This window comes from Mytilus californianus, unplaced genomic scaffold, assembly GCF_021869535.1.
Source record: "Mytilus californianus isolate M0D057914Y unplaced genomic scaffold, xbMytCali1.0.p SCAF_10, whole genome shotgun sequence".
NCBI lineage: Eukaryota > Metazoa > Mollusca > Bivalvia > Mytilida > Mytilidae > Mytilus > Mytilus californianus.
The window spans coordinates 1,676,852-1,698,535 of NW_026262582.1; the positions used below are offsets into that span (position 1 = coordinate 1,676,852).

The window sequence follows — 21,684 nt, forward strand, 5'->3', positions numbered from 1 at the left end:
AGACAAAAAATCTGCACAAGTGTTCACTAGTCTGTTGGAAGAAGAAAGTTATCCACACTTTGAATCAAGAGTAATGTTAGCTGGAGAACAGGGTACAGGAAAGACAACCATAGCCAGGTATCTTGTCGGTAAACGGCCAACTCGATTCAGGATGTCAACAGATGGAATAGAATTATACAATGGTCTTTCATATATGGACCTTAAAAGGAAGGAATGGCTTGGTGGTGAGCAAGGTAATGCTTAAAACAAATCGAAACGATTCGAGCAGAAATGAAATTGATATTTAACGTGCATTTCATCTTCTAAACAATGAACGGTCTATCAGGACGGTCACCAATTATTTCCAATGGAAAGTGCTGAAAAGATACGAAAAAAGGCAATATGTAAGGTATCTTGTTCAAAGAAGATCATTACTCTTACTTTTTAATCATATGCTTTACTGTTTCTTTCACTATGTTCATTTATTGTTCGGCGTTATAATACCCTCATCAAACAAAAACATAGACATGACTTGGCGAGTATATATACATCCCTCATTAATAAAAACATGAAAGAAAATAAGTACAAATCTGAGAGTACTCGAAGTTGCTGACAGCCAATAAAAACTTATAGAAAACAATGTTACTAGGACTAAACTATCAATCAGTACACATCCAACAATCAATGTTAAGTGTGAAGACATAATTAACTGTCAGAGAAAACAATGGCATTGTGCAATGCTAACATATAGGTATCGACATATTGTAGTATCGTGAAAGTACATATGTGTAATATTTAGTATGGTTTAAATCTACTGATAACAACATCAGGATTTACACCAATAAAAACAATATTCAAAGATGAATGGGTAGCCCTTTAAAATAAGTCTATTCAAAGGATTGATAAGTCGGTTAATAATATCTCCGTAACCTTTAGGATGTGTTATTCCGTTTGAAATAAGTTTTCTATATATACAGCCAAACTTGGAAACCACGGTTTTGTATTTATGGAAGAATTTCTAAAAGCTTTTGAGTAATTTGTGGCATCGAAATACCTGACTTATTAATTCACAGTTATAAAGGAACTTTACCGTCTAAAAAGGAACATTAGAGTTTTTGGTGTAACACTGAAATATCTGTTGTTGCTGTTAATATTATATTGATTAAATGTCAGTTCCTTTGCGTAAGTTTCTGCAGTACATTTAGAGGATTCTTGATTTTTTAGTGAAAATGTATCATCAAGACAACGATAAGTGTTGTTGAATTTATCAATTGAATAACAAAATAGACGTTGTTTTACTGAGTTTGGCCATACAATGTGATTCATAACTGTATAGGAACAAGTCTGCTATTCTTACAACCTGTCGATAAGCTTTATTGCCGAAACGTAAATAGATAATGTCAAGGAGAAAATTTAGGGATTTAATCATCCAGTTAGTATTTCTAGCATATTTACCTTTTTATTTGAGAAAAAAGGCTGTATATAAGTTTCAGCAACTACATTTGCAATCAGATTTATCAAACTATCATTTAATTAGATAGGAAAACTGTTGTTTAATAAGATTGTGTGGTAGTGTAATATAAATAGTAGAAAAGTAAAAACCGTCAACCGAATTTAGTTCTAAATCGACCATCTTTGTCGATTTTTTGTTCGAAACAAAAACTTGAATCTACGTTTAATGCTTCTTTTTTCATTTTCCGTGGGAAGTTCATGTTTGCTGGCTGTCTCATTAGAATAAATGAAAATGTCCGAATGCAAAGGGATATAATTGATTCCAATATTTGAAACATTTTAACATCAGTACAACTGTTGTGTTAGTTTTTCCTAATTGTTCCAAATGTTTGGCTTTTTTCAACTTCATAATTTACTTTTACTTCCAATATGTAACTTAGTTCACTTAAAGAAAATCTTTTTTTTTTTCATTTTTAAATGTATAGGCATCCGACCTTTCTTTATTAAATTTTGTTGTCACATGTTTAGGTTTCCAAGTTTCACAGGTGTTTACCAACAACACAGTCCGTTATAATGCAGTTAATGCCATGCAATATTCAAACACAATTGTAAGAGACTTTGTCTCCAGTGACAACACATATTTGTAATGACGGAGTTTTCATATACTTATAAGTTTTAATTTTTTATTTTACTGATTTGCATCAACAATCTAACAGCCACCCTCGATTCTGCAAGAGTATCCTCCCTTTCGCGTTCAGTACATTCCATTCCTATTTTGCAATTAACTTTATAGACACATTTCACAAGTTATTATAGTCTTATAACATTAGTTGTGAGGTATAAGGCATCAAACATGTTTGTAATTGAAATTAGAAGTTACCAAAGATGTTAATTATTGCCGTAAAACACATAGCGTTGTCGCTGGTAAAATGTAGTGCATACGTATACAAATATGTATTTGCTTTATGTTTTTAAAGTTACATGTATATTGAACGTTGCCAACACATCTAGTATATAATGAATAGTTTTGAATAATCTCTCAATTAGATTTTCCCTCGAAGAAATCACAGTTAGCAGATCCCTTTTACGAGAAGACAAACGAAAAAAGAATGTTAAGTTACCAGATACAACGTCAACCAGTCAAAATGTATCAGATGTGAGAGTAGACGCATCATTGTCGGCCAGCGAAGGAGATCTGAATTATAAATCAAATGAATCACGATCGTCAGATGCATCGTCATCTACTAAAAGCTCCATGACAAAATATGAAAATGTCAAAACCCTGTCTGAACATGACTTTCAAACCTTACCTGATTTAGCTGGTAGTTTGGCAATAAGTATGGAAAAGAAACTACCAGGTCATGTTTCAGGACTGAAATCAGAAATAGTAGACAACGATGACACATATGAGTCAGATGTACAAGGCAAACTCCGTAGTTCAGAAAGGCAATCAGGTAGACTTGATTTTGATGGGAAAAGTTCAGATTACTTAAGAACTAGGAACAAACAAGTCACACACGATTATACAATTGAACACAGCAATTTGGATGCTGCGAAAAAAAGAGAAATATCTGAAGCTTCGTTTGCTGAATACAAACCAATAGACGATTCTCGTGATGACTCTTCAAAGGCAGGTGTCACCGGTAATTTGCTTATAGAAACTGTTACTGAAACTGGAATTATTAGAAAGCTAAAAAAATTCTTTGGCATTACCAAACAAGTCAAAGAAGTAAAAGTGTCAATCACTAAAGAAAAATTCTTAGAGAAGTCTTATAAAGTCGGAAAAAAGAAGTTACACAACAAAAAGATAGCACCTATAATCATCTGGGATTTTGGAGGGCAGGATGTTTTCTATTCAACTCATCAGACATTTCTGACATACAGAGCTATTTACATAGTTGTATTGGATGGAAGTAGAAAACTTGATGATCCTTGTCCGTTTGAACAGTACCTTCCAGGAAAGAGTGGACATAAAACCTCAAGAGGTATGTTTAAACATACATACATTTGAAATACACACTGTTGTGAAACAAAAGTAAACAAGGTAAACAACATTTCCAAATATGTTAAAAAATACGCTTGTTAACTTAAACACTTTCAAATGTTAGTCCAGTATTACAAGACTTAGCACTCAATTACTTTATTTAGTAGACAGTAGATTTCGCAGAGAACGTATACATTTAAATGACAGTAGTACCTTTCCTCTTATGTACTCTCATTCTTTATTTTGTTTATTATTACAGATTATCTGCTATTCTGGATCAACACCATTGTAACATACTGTAAAGGAAGTATTCAGGGGTTTCCTAAAATTATGGTTGTTTTAACGCACAAAGATCAGGTAAAAGCTGTAAGTATTTTTTGGAACACGTTCTACATTTGAAATGATGGACTGTTTGGATTTTGAGTAATATGCAGTAAAAAAATAATTAATGTTTAATGATTGAATATAAAATGGAGAATATTTATTGTTTTTTAGTGCGTTAAACGCAGATCAAATAAAAAGGCGTTTTAGCTCACAATAAATCAACTAGTCGATCTACGAATTTGCCTACCTAACATTGTATATGTCTACATGACATGAGCCCTACGAAATAGCCAATTAGAATGCTAGATAAAGTCCTCATTTATGTTGTATTTAATATATAAAGAAACTAGTTTTATTATATTTCGTTTCTTCATAATAAAATACACACTGTATTCTTACATATACCCATTAAAAGGTGCCTGGCTTTTACTAGAATACGCCAGATTCGTGTTTCGTAGGTAGGGCAAGTGTCTAGAAAACGGTTACAAACATACTGGTTTATATTTTGTAAAGACTGTTATATAAGATACACATCATCGTTACTTACGCATTTACTGCTTGTACTGTGTAGTTGTTTTTGTTGTCTGATCTCCAGAAACATGTTTTGTGCATATCAATTTGGGTATTGTCTGATCTAAGGTTGGATTGCTGCCTGCTAATTATAATTTTCCGAATGTTATTTATTTATTCCATTTTTTTTTTTAAATTTGATTTCTTAATTTGGGTATCTTTTCCGTATCTTTTGTTTTTGCTCCTATAAAATGATACCAGTGTTATAATTTTGAAATCCCGATTTTACTCGTTTTGTATATGCAAGTAATGGTGTGATTTCGATAATTTAATTGGTAAATTTAGTAAATAAGCAACAAGTAGAACTTACAATTAAATATTTTCATTGAAATATAAGTGATTGTTTAATATAAATATTTGGGTAAACATATCATATTGGTATTATTTTCAGTGTGAGGTTGAAACAAGACGACATGACATATTTGGAGAAATCTACGAGATGTTCCACAAAACGCCATTGATGCAACAGTTGGTGATTGATAATAAAATATTTGTAAACGCTAAAGACAAATATGACCCAGAAATGGCGGCTATAAAGGCTGCTATCATCAGAGAATCAGAGAGGCAACCAACATGGGGCGAACCCCTTCCAAAGTGCTTTATCCCGTTAGAATTAGAATTTGCATCGCTGATCAGACGCAACATTCCTCTGATCACCCTAGAGCATCTGAAGAAAATAAACTCATCGCAGCCTGTAAGACCATTGTCAGAAGTTGAGTTAAATGTATTTCTTAAATTTCAGCATTCCATTGGCAAGCTTTTGTACTTTGATGAACATAAATTGGACGACAGAATAATTCTAACTCCCACTCTTCTCATTGATGCATTTAAATCTATTGTTACTGATAGGAGGTTCTGCCAAGGAGACACAGAAAGGGAAGAGTTGTGGGATGTAATGGGCAAGAAAGGGGTAGTCTCAAAGAAAGTTATCAAAACCGTTTGGAAGAAAAAGATATATCGGAAATTCTACAAAGATAAAGATTACTTACTGGATGTCATGACCCACCTGGATATATTGGTAGAACCAAAAAGATACGATTCAGACCACAACCGTATCCCTGCTGAGTTTTACTATGTTGCAAGTATGATACGAGCGGAAGATGATTCTGGATACCTCCGTTCAGCTGGTTTCACACACAGGAGTATTGCCATAGCCTTTGAATCGTCATCATTGATGATACCTCCTGCATTATCATTTAGATTTATAAGCTACTGTCTATATGTCTGGGCGGTGAAGACATACGGAGAGCCCAACAAGGACATGTTGTTCCATAGGTCAGGGGTGTTCACCATTGATCCGTCTTTAGATATGTACATTGCCTGCGAAGATAAGATTATCATTGCCCGTCTTGTTCATGCTACATCAAACTCACTTATAATGAGGGATGTAGCTTCCAGTATCTATGAATGTCTAACATCAGCCTTAGAAAAAATAAGTCAGCTGTATATTAGAACAAGTAGCGACCAGACTCAAACCAGTGATGCATCTTTTATGACCCGGATATGTTGTAACTCACCAGATAACCTATGTTTCCTCCAAGTCAACGATCTAGCTAACACAGAAGAAGTGTGGATATGTCCTTCACATGGCATTGAACACAGGATACACACAATGACATCATGGATTTCAGAAAAGGTAGTAATATATGTGATGGAATGTTTGTTTTTGTTGAAATCGCAGGCAAAATACTGAAATGAATACACACCTATATCGATTCGACATTCCAATTTTACATCGATAAACTTGCTTATCGTTTAGAATAATATCAAATTGACCGTTAAGATCCGAGAAAAAAATGTACTGCCTGATACAATGACATTTTTTTTTTCTGTTAACGAAAAAAAATAACAACTAAACGGTAATTATGATGATCAAACTTAACACCTTTTTTTTGTGAAATGCTCGAAATTGTATTCTTCCCGTTTTACTCTATCTGTCATGCTTTTTAAATAGATACACATATGGAAATTAAAAGTTACGATGCATATATTTTCTGAGAACCAATTATAATGTACGAATAGGGAAAATTCTTTATGCCAAGCCTGATGTATGCTAATACAAAGATAGTTTGTAGATTTTACGATCGTTTTCCAATTTCTATCCCATCAATTTGGCGGTAAACCTTTTAATTATGTATACCGAATTGATGTATAAAATCAAATAATTGCCTTTCAATAAGTTTATTATTTACTTTTTTTCCTCAGGATGAAGAAAAGTGCAAACCCGGGTGCACAGGTATTGTTGAATAACGAATAACGTCATTTATAGTTTCATATTTTTGTCATTTTTTGGAGGACTACTAGCTTTAGAATATCAATTACCTCTCAACCTTTTACATTTTGATAGTTGTATTTTCGTATCGTTTCGTGTGATAGCATGAGCACTGTTCAACAAATAATGTTCGTACGTTAACAACTTTTTTTTCTGATGAAAAAGTAAAGGACACATTCAATGTCGACGAGTCTCACTGTTCATGTCTCTGTAAGTTTCGGTACTAACGTAATGTAATACAAACCTTTCAAAATTCGAAGTTGATACCCTGAGCATGTTTTAATAAAATATGCTTTTAACTCCATCAAGCAAATTTTACCGTATATAGATATGGCTATATTTAGCGTAACTTTTATGGTCACATAGCATGTGTACGGACACCAAGGTACCATGGGTAAGTAAAATATTGGGATTAAATGTTCATAATAAAGGTAAATTAAGGGAAGCTTGTTGGACGCAGTAGATATATCAAGTGTTTCCTTGAATTAGTTATACAGGAGTTTTTGTCATGATTTATTAAAACAAAATGCGCTATACCGTGTGCATATGATAATCAAATGATTTTGACAATATTTAGATATCTTGTCAATTTTCATTGCGTTATCGTCGAATCATGTGGTAAATCTTTTCAAGTATTAGCCTTTGTTTACTTTTCTCTCTCGCACTGCTATATTTATCTTAAATCTATTTATTCCTCAGTTCGATGTTAAACCGTGGCATATATAAAAGTGAATTGTCAATATTACATGTTTTAAACATATATCATTGCTAAAGGCAAACGGCTGATATAAAAAGGAAAGCATTACATGATTAACCTTTTAAATCGTTACCAGGAAAGCATTACATAATTTTTTTGTTTGAATCATAAACATATGACACGTTACGAGAATAGTGTATAACATTATATCGTAGACATATATTTCTGCATACCATTCTTACCATCTGATAGGAATTGATTTCTCACTGGCAGGAATGAATTTTAAGAAGAAATTAAAGTTATCCGGGGCACATTTTAAAACCTGATTTGAAGATAATATACATCTTTTAGTTTTAGTTTGCAATAATGTTGTTTGTATCAGTTTTTCTTGTTATAAGCTGTTTGGACAAAATATGCGTTTGTCTGTTTCTCAATGATGTTGTTTATATCACAGTAATATGTATCTGTGATATTATGTTTCGGTGTTTTTGTAAGATGTGTTTCTTCAAACTGTCTAATGACTATCTTCAATGTTTTTTTAAATAAAAATCCTGTTGTTTTAAATGATACATATGCAGCATTTTCGATACAGTTACTAAAGAAGAGTTTCTGAAAGCGACACCATCAGACCTACATTTACGTCGTTTGTCGTTATTGTACAGTCCATTTGAAGCTAAAGAGCTGACAATACATTTGGGATGGTCGAACAGAGAAGTTGAAACCATATTGGAAACTAAAGATCCAACGACCTCAAGCTTTGAAATTTTAAGACAATGTCGAGATAGCAGGATGGTGACATTTAAAGACATCAAAGAGGCATTAGAAAACATTGGAAAAGAAAGTATCCACATACTTTGTAAGGTAAACATATTTGAACGAATCACAACATCTAGTAACAGTGTTTGTCTAATAACTGTAATGTGTTTTATATTATATGTTTTATTAAAACGTTTACCTGAACATATTAACTATTAACAAACACCTGTTATCACCTATATTGTGCATATCGAGGGTACATGTAAATATGATGAATGTGGATGTAAAAGACAGGCGAAGAATACCAAAGGGACAGTCAAACTCATGAACAAGAAAAAAAGACAAACAGGCAAACAACAGTACACACAACACAATATAAAAAAAAACCAAAGACTAAGCAACACGAACACCACCAAAAACTGGGGGTGACCTCAGGTGCTCAGGAAGGGTAAGCAAATCCTGCTCCACATGCGGCACCCGTCGTGTTACTCATGTTAGTACAAACTTAATGATAAGTATAATTCGGTAGGTCACATAGGTAAGGTGAAAACACAACCCAAGTGCAACAATATGAAAGACAAAAACAAAAAACAAATATAAAAAGTAAAATAACAAAAATACAGAACTCCGAGGAAAATTCAAAACGAAAGTCTCTAATCAAATGGCAAAATCAAAAGCTCAAACACATCAAACGAATGGATACCAACAAATGTCCTTAGGGTAATTTGCAGGTGAATTTCGATGGTGTTAGGCAATCAAATATTTCATTTCAATTAGCATGTGTCTTCATTACACCAAGACATACTTATTAATTAATACAAAGAAATCCCTATAACGTTTTCAAGACATTCAAGGAATGGAACAGGCAGTTTAACTGGTGTTCATCCTATTAAAATCATAGCGAGTCTTTCGAGTCAAGCAAAGATTAACATTACAAAATGATCAGACCAGCTCTAATACTGAACGTCGATAGGTCTACATAAATGCATTGAGGATACTAATGATTTTAAAAGAAACACATTACAGACTATAACAAGCAGTTAAATCGAAAACGTTATGCTGAAAATCTCCTTAAGAATTAAAAAATACCAATGTTTGACACGCCAATACTATTTGAAAGGTAAATTTACAAAACACAATGTATGAAGTGAAACACGTCTTGATAATAGACTGCATAACTTTTATATTCTTTTGTTTCTTTTTAATTGTTTTTGTGTATGCTGATATTAAATACAGTATGAATGTATTGTACACGAAACCAAGCTTCAATCATATGATGACGTTATGTAAATACTATCTTTTTAAATATTACAGCTTGTGAAAGGTCAACCTATTTATTATGGTAAGTAGTGTTTATCAAGGATTGTCCAAGACATGCAGTACTAGAGTTGTGGATACAGATTGTCCGTAATATTAAGATATACATGTATTTCATTTCATAGTGTTTACATGTACGAAAATGTTACACAGGGATTTGACATAGGTGCTATATAACTTGGTTGACAATGGGAAACTTTACATTCTACCAAAGTAAACTTATAGCAAGAAGTACCGTAAATTCAGAAATTAATGCAATGTTTTGATAAAGGCGACAAATGCATTAATATTTTCAGAAGTGATGTTCCGTCGCATAATTTTTGCAATCGCATTAATGAGATCTCAAATGTTCGCCAGTTATCAGTGATTACCAATAATAAATGCACGCATTAATCTCTGAATTTACATTATCTACATTCGACAAGTTATGCGATTGATGAGGTAACCTGAACACTCCACACTATTATCACTTAGGCAACAAGTTGTAGTATTGATTTGATTACCTAATGGCAATGGTATGTCTGTTGGTATTTGTACGGTTATTCAAATAACACGGTTTACGTCTTCTATAAAATAGAATGTAATGCATTATGGGTCCTTTGCTATGATAAGAATTGAAAATAAATGCATCTCAGACTTCGTTTAGATTGGTTTCGGATATATAGAAGAAACATCATTAATACTTGATATAATTATTGCAATTCCCGCAATAAGACCAATAGATTGTCTTTCTGTAAATAGTTATCCATCTAATTGCATGTTTTTTAGACATTCTTGATTGAAATTTGAATCATTTGGCAAATATTTTCTTATCTTTAAACAACACAGACATGGAACCTGAGAAGTGGGATCTGGTACCTACAGCAGAACACATTGACAAATTGGCTCCGTTGGTAGGAAAAAACTCCCTCCCGTTCCTTATCGAGCTTGGAATGGATTTTCATACCTGGGAGCAGATCAGCCACAGGCAAAATGAAAGCGATTTGGTAAGACTGAACATGGATATCTTAGAAGAATGGAGATTCAAGTTTTGCAAGATCCACAATCTGAAACCAACTTTACGAAAAATCGCGCATGCGTTCAGTAACATTGGAAAACATATAAAAATCGTTGACAACACATTATCAGATTTATTTTAACTTTTTAATAATTTTATTCATGAATGATTTTCTGCTGTATGCATCTAGAGAAAACCAATCAAAAGATTGTATAGAAATCATCTCAGAAAGGATAAGATAATACGTATAGACAGAAAGTGTAGACAATTCCTTGAATTATAAATGTATTAATACAAATATCAATCTAACTTCCGAACGAGGAAATATGTTTACCGCTATCTTGGATTATAAAAAATTGTTTAAATCTGTAAATTTTGAGACAGATTTGCAATTAATGTAAGAAAATTTAGTGATGTTTTGCATTATTTAGACTGTTTTGACAAATACCAAATATTTCTGTTTGTTCGAATCAATTTTTCAACTTACCCATTTAAGGGACGAAAACATGAAACAGTATTTTTTTTAATAAATGAATGTTAAAGAAATTTTATTTTTTTACTGATAGCAAGAAAACAAGTTCGGTGACACCATTTTTTCTTTTAAATTTCTGAGCGTATATTATAAAACCTTTCTTCTCATATTTTATTTCAAAACTCTATCTCACAGATTTCTTTTATTCACATAAAAGGTTTTTTTTCATAAATAATTCTATGGACTTCTGCTTTTTGAATAAGCCATGTATTACAATTTTTTCTTCTTAACTTTTTGTTTATTGTTTTCATCTAATTTACACACTGTAGCTAAGTCATGTCTTAGTTTAACGTTAACAGATTTTATTCAAGATCATATGTTTCACATCAAAATATGGTTTATAAAACTAATTACCGTTTTATTTTTCAAACCAATACTTTTTTATTGCTTTTAAAATACTATCTAACTAATTATCATGGATATATTATATCATTCAATTTTAATGACTAAATCAAAATGAATTGTGGTCATTCTTATTTCACTGGTCATGTGATTTGGTGAACCAATGTATCCTAGATACCATGACACAGTGAACTGGCATGCGTTTAGTACTGATACTAAACATGTCTTTACCTTAAGCACAAAAGAAAAACGCACATTGTCGATCTTAACACAGAAGTAAACGCCGAGGTAAAAGTGACTCTAGTTTACAAAAATTAACTGTAATGTGTAGGCAGGTACCTACGATTTGAGACGGAATTATAACCACCACTTTTGTTTAAATTTCCAAGGTATTTGGGCTATAGTTTTCGTGTTCTTTTCATCCTTACATGTACAAAGTAACTTTATATATCCACAATAAGCTTTGAAACATACATACAAGCCATCCGTATTTTTCTTTAATGATCTGTTGATTTTTTGCCTATTATCATAATTACGGCATACTTGTCTTGCAACCTTATTTTGAAAATGATGTAACCTTAAGCAAAGTATATGTGTAAATAATTGAAAGCAACATCTCAACATATAAATGTATATACATAGTGAGATTGTTTTTAAAGCAGAATTAAACGTTCAATTAAACTTGTTTTTATTTTACACAAATTACATGTAATGTACAAGCAGGTAACTATGATTTGAGGAGGAAATATAACTACCACTTATGTTTTGGGTTATAGTTTTGAGAGTTCTTTTTATTCTTACATGTACACAGTAACGTTACATATCAGCAACAAGCTTTCAAACATAAATACATTTTTTTTTTCATATTTTTATGAAACACGTATGTTGCTTTCCTTGCTAATTATCATAATTATGGCTTACTTTTCTTGCAACCTTATTTCTACAAATAATGTAACCTTCTGCTTTATATATGAATCATCTATATATGAGCTCACACTCAAGCATTCGGTTGATGTCAGATGGTTATTTTCATAGGTTTTGTTTTAGTGTTTGTTAAATCATTATGTGTCAGAAATGTGAACTCTAAAGTACTGTACACTCCATGTGATATATAATAGAAAACAACTATTCAGCAATGTAAATGTATATACATATTGGAATGTTTTTATTGCAATTAATTATTTTGTGCCAAATTTAGTTTTCATATTTTGCTATGTATTTTGTTTGTCAATCATTTTTTCTCAAGTACTATACTTGTTTTCATTCTTTCGTGTTTGATCCGTATATTCATTATTTGATATTCTTAGCTGTAAGCTCTAAGTTTGTTATGGAAATGTATGTTTAACCAACAAACAATCCAGTTATTGTTTTATTAGGGTTTTATATGTATATAACATTAATTTTTTTTTGGAATATTTTAAATTTGCTAAAGTCCCCAACGAATTATTGATTGCTGGTCTCAAGCTTGTGATATTAATATGCTAATGTTCAAATGAAGTATTATAAATCGTTTAAGATAACTCATCAAAATCACAAAACCAATCAAAGAAACATTTGTGAGCACGATGGCTTACATAACGGCCAAACATTTTCAACAGGCAAACAAAATCTCACCAGATTCCTAACTTCAAAGACTCAAAACTCCTAGAAGAGTCAACTGATACAACACTTGCTGTAGATATGAACATCTACACACTACGTCATGTACGTCCTTATTATCTGCAAAGTCTCATAAAACTCTGTTATGTGGTTTCAAATGAGTTGCGGTGGCAAACTGTTGCAGTATTATGTTTAGGCCAACATTATATGGGCATAACGCATAAATGAAAATAATGAAACATAATTGTCCGTCGATAAGCAAATATAAATAGTATTTCCTAATTAACTACAAGGCTGCATGAACATCTGTTGTGAGGTTTCAGAGGAATTTTTGTGACAACAACAGGATTGACTGACTGGTCATAAACCATGATAACGGAACAAAGTCCCGTCGGGTTATGATAAAAACTGAGAGAAATGATCCTGGCAATTCTCCTTTCGTAGCTTTGTCGTGTAAACATGTTAAACATATAGTTTTAATTGCTTCATTGTAAACAAATTCGTCTAGTATATAAATAATTTTCATAACTAATAAAAAAAGGCCAATCAAAAACCATAAGTTAAACAGAGACAACATTATAACAAAAATGAAAAAAGGACGAAAAGTCAAACAGCTGTTCAGATGTTATTAAGAACAAATGACTGTTTCAGACTTATACTTGTTTACTAGTGCTGTTAGAAATTGCCTTTAAGTTCCTTTTATTATATGTGTGATGATAAGTGTCACTAAGTGATGATACAGAGAGAAAAGAGAAACAAGATTGTGAAAACGACACGTGAATTAAATATTCTAACTCATCTGTTGCATAACTAGTCATCACAGTCAACCAAGTTAAGATGCCATTACTATATCATTTTGATATTTGAAAAAAGAAAATAATTTCGAAACATCATATTGACTTCGTGATACAGCAAGTTGCTGTTTTTCGTAGCTCGATGGCGTTCATATGAATATAACTTCTATTGATTATTAAATGATTGTTAGTCAATTATTTGAGTGGTACTTGTATTATCATTTTGTAACAGGCATTTCGACAGAATGAAAAAAAGTTTAAATTGATTTATTTAAACAGTCTTTTTTCTGATTCTGTCGAAATATTAAGAAATATAAACAATTGCATTCAGAATTATATTGATTGAATGATTATAATAATATAGCTTTTATTAGTATCATATTTACTCATTTGCTTTATAATAAACATTTTTAAATAAACGTTAGTGCTTATTAAATTTCTAGTGTTTGGGTATTTGTGATTTGTTAAAGAGAGGTGTACTTGCCTAACAGTGGTAAAATAAGCAAAAGATAATGTACAAACAAAAAATGGACAGAGAAGATACAATTGGTTATCGTGTAGGATGTTATGACTTCATCGGAATCTCCTTTTGCTTATTGTATTGTTTTTGGTATTGTGAAATTAATTGTATAAAGTTCGAGATTGCATGTTCGTAACGTAAGTGGATCACTGTTTGTGATGTCCTGTGGTGTATGTCGTTGATGTATGGTGTTCGTTGTTGTACTGCGGTTTGCCTGTTGTGTCGACTATTATAATATTTATTTGTGCGTTTCTCTGTGATGATTGTTCGTACGTGTGTTTGTACTGTATTTCTGTCATGTAGTGATGTCATTTAGCGATATTGTTTCAAGATTGTCATATAAACGGGCGGTTTGGCTAGCCAGAAAACCATGTTCAACCCACCCTTTTTTCCAAAAATGTCCTGTACCAAGTTAGGAATATGGCAGTTGTTATCAAATAGTTCATTTCTATGTATGTTGGTGTTTGTTTTATTTGGACTTCTGTGTGCTTGTTGTTCCTTTGTTTTCCTCTTATATTTGATGCGTTTCTCTCGGTTTTGGTTTGTAACCCGGATTTTTTTTGTATCTCAATCGGTTTATGACTTTTGAACACCGGTATACTACTTTTGCCTTTATTAAGAGTTGTTCTCATGTTGATCTCTATTCATTGATACATAATATAAAAACAAGAAGGTGTGGTATGATTACCAATGAGACAACTCTCCACAAAAGACACAGAAAATAACAACTTTTGGTCACCGTACGGCTTTCAACAACGAGCAAAGTTCAAACCGCATAGTCTGCCTTTATACAATGATTGTTTTTTCAAGAATGATGGAGCCAATCCTTGGCTGACACATATGATCTTGAATTGTAAACAAAAGCATTGTATTTAGGTAAAAGAACCACCATTTAATGAATGTTTATATTTTGTTATATTTCTTGAACGTGATACGGCAACAGTATTATATATGAACCATAATGTCAAGCCAAGAAAACCTTTTAGCTGAGAAAGTAAAATACAGGCAAAATTATATAATATTTGCATTACAAAAAAGTAGAACCTACAAAAAAACGTACATTTAGAATGCATACTCATATATCACGAGTTCGCAAATACTTGGTTACTCTCTAAACCGCAGTTAAATAAAATACATTGCAATGACAATTTGTTATTGTCAATAACACTAAAATAATTACGTATTCCTATAGAAGTTTTTATTGTATTAAATCTCTATTGTTAACAAAATCAGTTGATAGGAATATATGTGTTGTTTATATCAGAATAATTCGTTCATAAAGCATACACATGATCATTTACATGACAGATTTACAGATGAAAGTAACACCAAAGATTATCAGCGAACAATTGTCTTCATGCTTTCCTCCTTCAACCCAAACAAACCACCAGAGGTTGAAAATTCACTTGTATGATTCAGTAAGTTGCTGATGTATTTGACATTGTATTGGGCAATGCATAAATGAAAAGAGAAACCAGAAGGTGCATTGCGAAATGTTTCCATGTTCAGAGTAAAACTTGTTCTCATAAACAAATAAACATCAAAATATACAAAAAAATGTAATTGATGAAAGGGGATTGTGGGGGGAAATTTTATAAAATCCCAAATAAAAATCATGTTTACAAAATATCGATCTGTAGATCAGCAAGAATGTGTAGTAAGATACATTGTGTAGAAACTGACCAATGGTTATCCACCCAAAATATCGTAATGCAGGGGTTCCCCAAAGGGTTAAGGAAAAGTAATGGTTTCCTTTGTCTGCATACAAATATTTATTAAAATGAATTGTTTTAATGCATTCCTCCTTCAACCCAATTACTTATTCATTAAAAATTGTTAAACACTCAGTAAATTGCAGTCATAACTACTGTTCAAAAGTGATTCATGCTGAAACAAATTGTACGACTTGTTATTTTAGCTATATTAGTCCACGTTCTATCTGTATCTTAACTTCACATGTAACAGTAAAAGTACCCAATATAACAAATAATAGTTGGACAGTTCTTAGATTTGATACAATACCAGCCGAAGCAAGTACTGAAAAATACAAATTAAAGCAATGTTCTGAATAATATTTTTAAAAAAGTGTTAAGGAGTGATACCAAACCAGCCTGACCAATGATCATCCCGCTAACAAATCGTAATGCAGGGTTCCTTGAAGGGTTTAGGAAAATGTAAATTTCTAACAAAATGAATGGCCTTCGTCTGCATACAAATAGTTATTATAATAATTTGCCTTTACATAAAGCATTGGTAATATTTAAAAAAAAAAGCCACTTACCACAATATATCAAAATACTGATATGATTGAGTTGAAATAAAATAATTATCCTATTCCAATTGACTGAAATAGAATATCTAATTTAATGTGCAAGAATAACAAACTTCAGCAGTTTTTTATCTTTTAAAGGACAAAATTTAAGCTGATGTATGCACAGTAGTTTTAGAAAATAAGATCTGTTCTAATGTTCATGTATAAGTAATAAGCAAATTGTGAAGAAAACAAAAACGTATTTAAAGGAGTATCATGAAATTTTGAAATCTGGTATACCAAAAAGCATTAAAACATATTCAAGTTTTTTTCTAATCTATTAGATTTATTACACACCTTCCTCTTGTTCACAAATTCTTTTCTGACTAGATATGTTATTGCTTTTCAATAGGAATGGCAAATTAATTGATAGTGTTGTATATAATAATTCCTCAAAAGTACGGCAAAATATATTTTAAATATATAAAAAATCGTCATATTCTTGTATGATAAACAAAGATAAAAACAGGTTAAATTATATTTAACGTTTATGCGTCTAGTGTTTTTCCTTTATTCGCGTGAAAAAATGGGTTAACGATAGGAACGTGTTCGTGTGCTTTTCTACCTTATCTATAAATGAGATGGGGTATGAATGAAATGAGACAACTTTCCAACAATCCCAAAATGATCATGATAAAATCAATTGAAGATCAGGACATGGCCTCTAACAACGTGAAAAAATCATTACCGTATAGACAGCTAGAAAAAATGAAACTGTTCAAACGAAAAAACTTACGACCTAATTTATGCAATACAATTTACGAAAAACAGACATTACAGACAAAAAAATACCAAACACAATCACGGAATTACAAGCTCATGACTTTAGATAGGCACATACAGATTGTGCCTTGGTTTAAATTGTTGTTCTGAGTTGTCAACCATCCGCTTATCTGGAACAGTAGCTTAAAACCCAAACATAATAACAAACTTTAAACATCTGTTACAATTAGCTTTACTTATTACATAGGTACGATGAACAAATAAACCTACTAACACTGATACAATAGACAAAACGTACAGATATGAGAGCTATCACTTCTGGACCAGAGTAAGTCTTACAATATTTTATTTAAAGTTTCCCTTCTTGGTCATAATATCATGTTTGTTTTACAACAATACAAACAATTTATTAAGCAATACAAACGTAGCCACCTAATCTTAATAAAGAAAAACTTAAAGTTCCAAACTTGTGTGTTTTTGTCGAGTAAAAACTGTACTTTACACTTAATTTTCACCCTTTTATCATTGTGTACGTCGGTAATGTCCTTTTGCATTTATATTCTACTTCAATTTATTTGACATTTTGTTATATCAACATTGTATAATGGTCGTGTGCATTTCAAGTTGGATTTGTCTTTCACCAGACAGAAATATCCAGAATTAATATAATCTACATGTCGTATTGTATTTTGTTAATACTTTTTGTTTTCCATATCATGTTTTTTTTTCTCTATCAATGTGTTTATTGAAGATCAAATCAGTATACTGCTCTGAACAGGACAACCTGATTCATGTGATTGGATTGAAACAATACGTCTATCAGGGATGGGGTAATTGTTATCTGTAATCGTAATCGACTGTTATCTGTAATCGAAGATAATTTTGATAACATGTATTCGTAATCTAATCGAATACAGCAAAAATTACAATGTAATTATCGATTACTTTTCGATTACATTTCGATTACTTTGGCCTATTCTAAATGAACATTTGTATGTATTTATCACTTTATAGTAAAGATAACATAGAATGTATTAATAAGACTTCAGAGTTTAGCAAACGCCTTATTTGTATCTGTTGTCTCAAGCTGCATTTTGATCAACCAGATTTTCTACCAAATTTCACTGAGTATCCAGCTTTTGAAACAATTGACCTTACTGTCTTCAAAGCTTGTCAATAATTCAAAGATTTGTGTTTAAATTGAAATAGGAAAATAGATTAAGATAAGAAATGAGTGTTATGTTGAGTTCTGTACTATATTGAAATTAAAGCGTAATTTTCAATAGGAGTTTGAATTTTAGATATTATAGAAAAACAGTTGATTCGACGTAATATTATGATATAAAAAATCAAAAAGTCACAAAATCCTATTGTGTCCGTTTGTTTTTTGTTCACGCATCGTTGTAAATATAATGGAAATTTGATGCGACTGTCATACAAGTGATATATTAAGCTAGCTATAAAACCAGATTTAATCCACCATTTTCTACATGAGAAAATCCCTGTACCAAGTCAGGAATATGACAGTTGTTATCCATTCGTTTGATGTGTCAGAGCTTTTTATTTTGCCATTTGATTAGGGACTTTCCTTTTTTGAATTTTCCCCGGAGGTCAGTATTTTTGTGATTTTACTTTTGACAATCTACCAATGGTTATGCATTGAAATTCTTGTTAAGAAATAGCTACATTTATCCCCTTTTGGCATTTAAATATAGTGTTTATAATTTTGAATAGAGCATTAAAAATTCTCAACAAACTTCTGGCCTTTACTTATCAGATGATCAAGAAGGACTTCTTACCAATGACATGCCAACTTTGTTTTGTTTTCAATCATGGCTAATTAAGAGGAGATTTACATTGTATTACCCCTGATTATAAAATGTACTCCATTGACAGTTGTATAACCTGTCATAAGGGAGGTTATCTAAACAAAAGGATTTATTAATTCATGCAGGTATTAATTATAAATATTATAAATTTACTTCTTTAAAATAGCTGAACTAGTTAAATATTCAATTTTTTTTATATTTTTTTCTCAGAGGAAACTTCCAACATTACATGTAATGAACTATATTCAAATATACCTGTTCAAAATGAGTAAATATAGAATACCTAACTTAATTAGTTAATATGACAGCAAAAATATTCAAAATATGGAGAAAAAAACCTCAAATATAAATAAGTGTATGAAGCCATGCGATGTAATTGCAAATACTTACACCACTCACTCATGTTGAAAACCAAAATTTAAAACAGATATACAAACAAGAACAAACACCACTGAGCACGATTGTTTCATTTTGATTTTATAATTGCAGAATATGGTCAGCAAATCCCCTTTTTTCGCCTATCTATAGATCGTAACACCTAAACAAATAACAGCTACCACCAACTTGACCACTATAGCATTGCCCAATATTATGACGATTCCTTTAGATAATATGCATTACATAGTGAAGACAAGAACAGAAAACATAATTCACTTGGGAAACGACCTTTTGAAATAGGGACTAAAACAAGTTAACAAAATAATCATTACAAACATCTCTATCATGTCTGCGCCTGTTATATAACAATGACATGCATATATTGTTAACTAAATATTTGGGTCTTGTATACTTTACCAAGGTTGTGAATTCTGCGTCATCTTGATGAAGCTGATTATTGTAAAAACATGAAATTCAGCCAGATGTCATGTTAACATCATGTATGTCTTTCTTCAGAAATTATGAAGGCACCACACTGGCTGTTTACTATACCTTATAACGTTGTCGTGCATGCAGTAGGTGTTTAGCTTACACATTAGTGCATACCTAAGGTAAACATAGTATACACTTCTGAGACAGGGGAGAGTGTAGGCACAATGTGAAAATATACGACAACTAAAAACCAGGTATTCAATTCAAGATTTCGTCAGGCAGATAATGCCTTTTTTCCCATTATTGATTAAGGTAAAGTTTATTTGCATAAAACGCACGTTAGCTCATCTGCAGATCGGTTTTGTATCCTGAATACACTGACTCAAAGTATAAAAGTATCTCCATATATTAACCAAGAACAGTTGGGTGCAGACTAAGCATAACATGTGAATGGGCGAAAAAAGTAAACGCGGCGTTTACTCGCGTGCACTTTAACTTGCAACAAGGCTTGTCTTCTATTTTTGTAAAAATTAAACGCACGTTTACTGATGGTAGTAAACGCGCGTTAACGCAGATTGTCGTCGTATCCTGGATACACTGATCTAACATACCACATGATAAGGTACATCAAAATGACCAACTGTCTATTTTCGATTGACATATTGACGATTACAGTTAATGATATTACACTTCTTTATTTAATTGAAAATGTACACATAGTTTTACAGTACTTAATTTTAGCATAATGTTTTTAAATATTTGTGTGAGTCGATATTTGTACATGTAACGTTTGAAATGAAAATATAGAAAATCCGCTGTTTAAAGTTATTAGAACTGATATTTTGCAATTAGTACAAGTTAATATTTCGAATTAAAAGTGTTTTTGAATTGTTCCGGTTTTTAACACATATACGCAACATATTAAGATAAAAGTCATTCAAACTTTTTTTTTCAAATGTACAAATGTACACAATGTTTAATTTTATAATTAACACAATAAGTTACGAGAAAAGTAAACGCGCGTTTACTTTCAAGGGCACGTAAACATACACTTGTGAAATCTGTAGTAAACGCCCGTTTACTTTTAAGTGCACGTAGAAATAAACTTGTGAAATCTGTAGTAAACGCCCGTTTACTACATACTAAACAAGCACAGAGTAAATTCGCGTTTACTCGGGTAGACATTAGAAATTGTTAACGTAATTATAGTAAACGCGCGTTTACTAGTAAAGTTAACTAACAAAATATGTGCACGCGGCGTTAACGTGCGTTTTCTTTATATAATGCTTTCTGCATCCAACTGTCTGTTGATGCTTTGTTAAATATTGACATGGATTAGTGGTCATTCGTTTCATTTAAATCACAAATCATATTTTTAAAATTATATTTTAACAGTTTGGTTACATCATCAGAAATGCCGAATGTTCATTAGTGTGATTTGGCAGATTTACATACAAAAATGTGTTATGATCTCGTATTGGTATTTAAGATGGAAATAAAATATCGAAACAATACTTGTCTATCAAGTATTTTTAAGACTTTATTTTATCACAAACTATAATGTAACAACATTAAAAGAGGGGCGTTTAAACTCATTTGTCGAAAATAAACAAACAACGCATTTTCTAAAAAAGACCAATAGACAAACAAAAGTACACAAAACACATAGAAAACTAAAGACTGAGCAATACGAACCCCACCCAAACTGGGGGTGATCTCAGGTGCTTCAAAAGTGTAAGCAGATCCTGTCGAGTTGCTCATGTTATAACGAGCCCGGTAATAAGCCAAATTCGGTAGATCACATTCGGGAAAAATAGTACGGAATTGTACTTACGACATTAGGAACAGATCCATTATCATCTTTGAAACCTAACCC

The 21,684-nt window shown here is 31.7% G+C and overlaps 1 protein-coding gene across 1 annotated transcript in view; it reads left to right on the forward strand.

Annotated features, from left to right (window-relative positions):
• Nucleotides 1-3,101: 3,101 nt before the first annotated feature.
• The window catches only part of LOC127717449 (uncharacterized), a 65,010-nt gene continuing 46,427 nt past the window's right edge, over nucleotides 3,102-21,684 (forward strand). Inside the window, exons 1-2 of the mRNA XM_052223088.1 lie at nucleotides 3,102-3,416; nucleotides 3,675-3,781. Of these exons, the coding sequence (XP_052079048.1) occupies nucleotides 3,746-3,781 (36 nt within the window). The 5' untranslated portion in view covers nucleotides 3,102-3,416; nucleotides 3,675-3,745. The remainder of the gene's footprint in view (nucleotides 3,417-3,674; nucleotides 3,782-21,684) is intronic.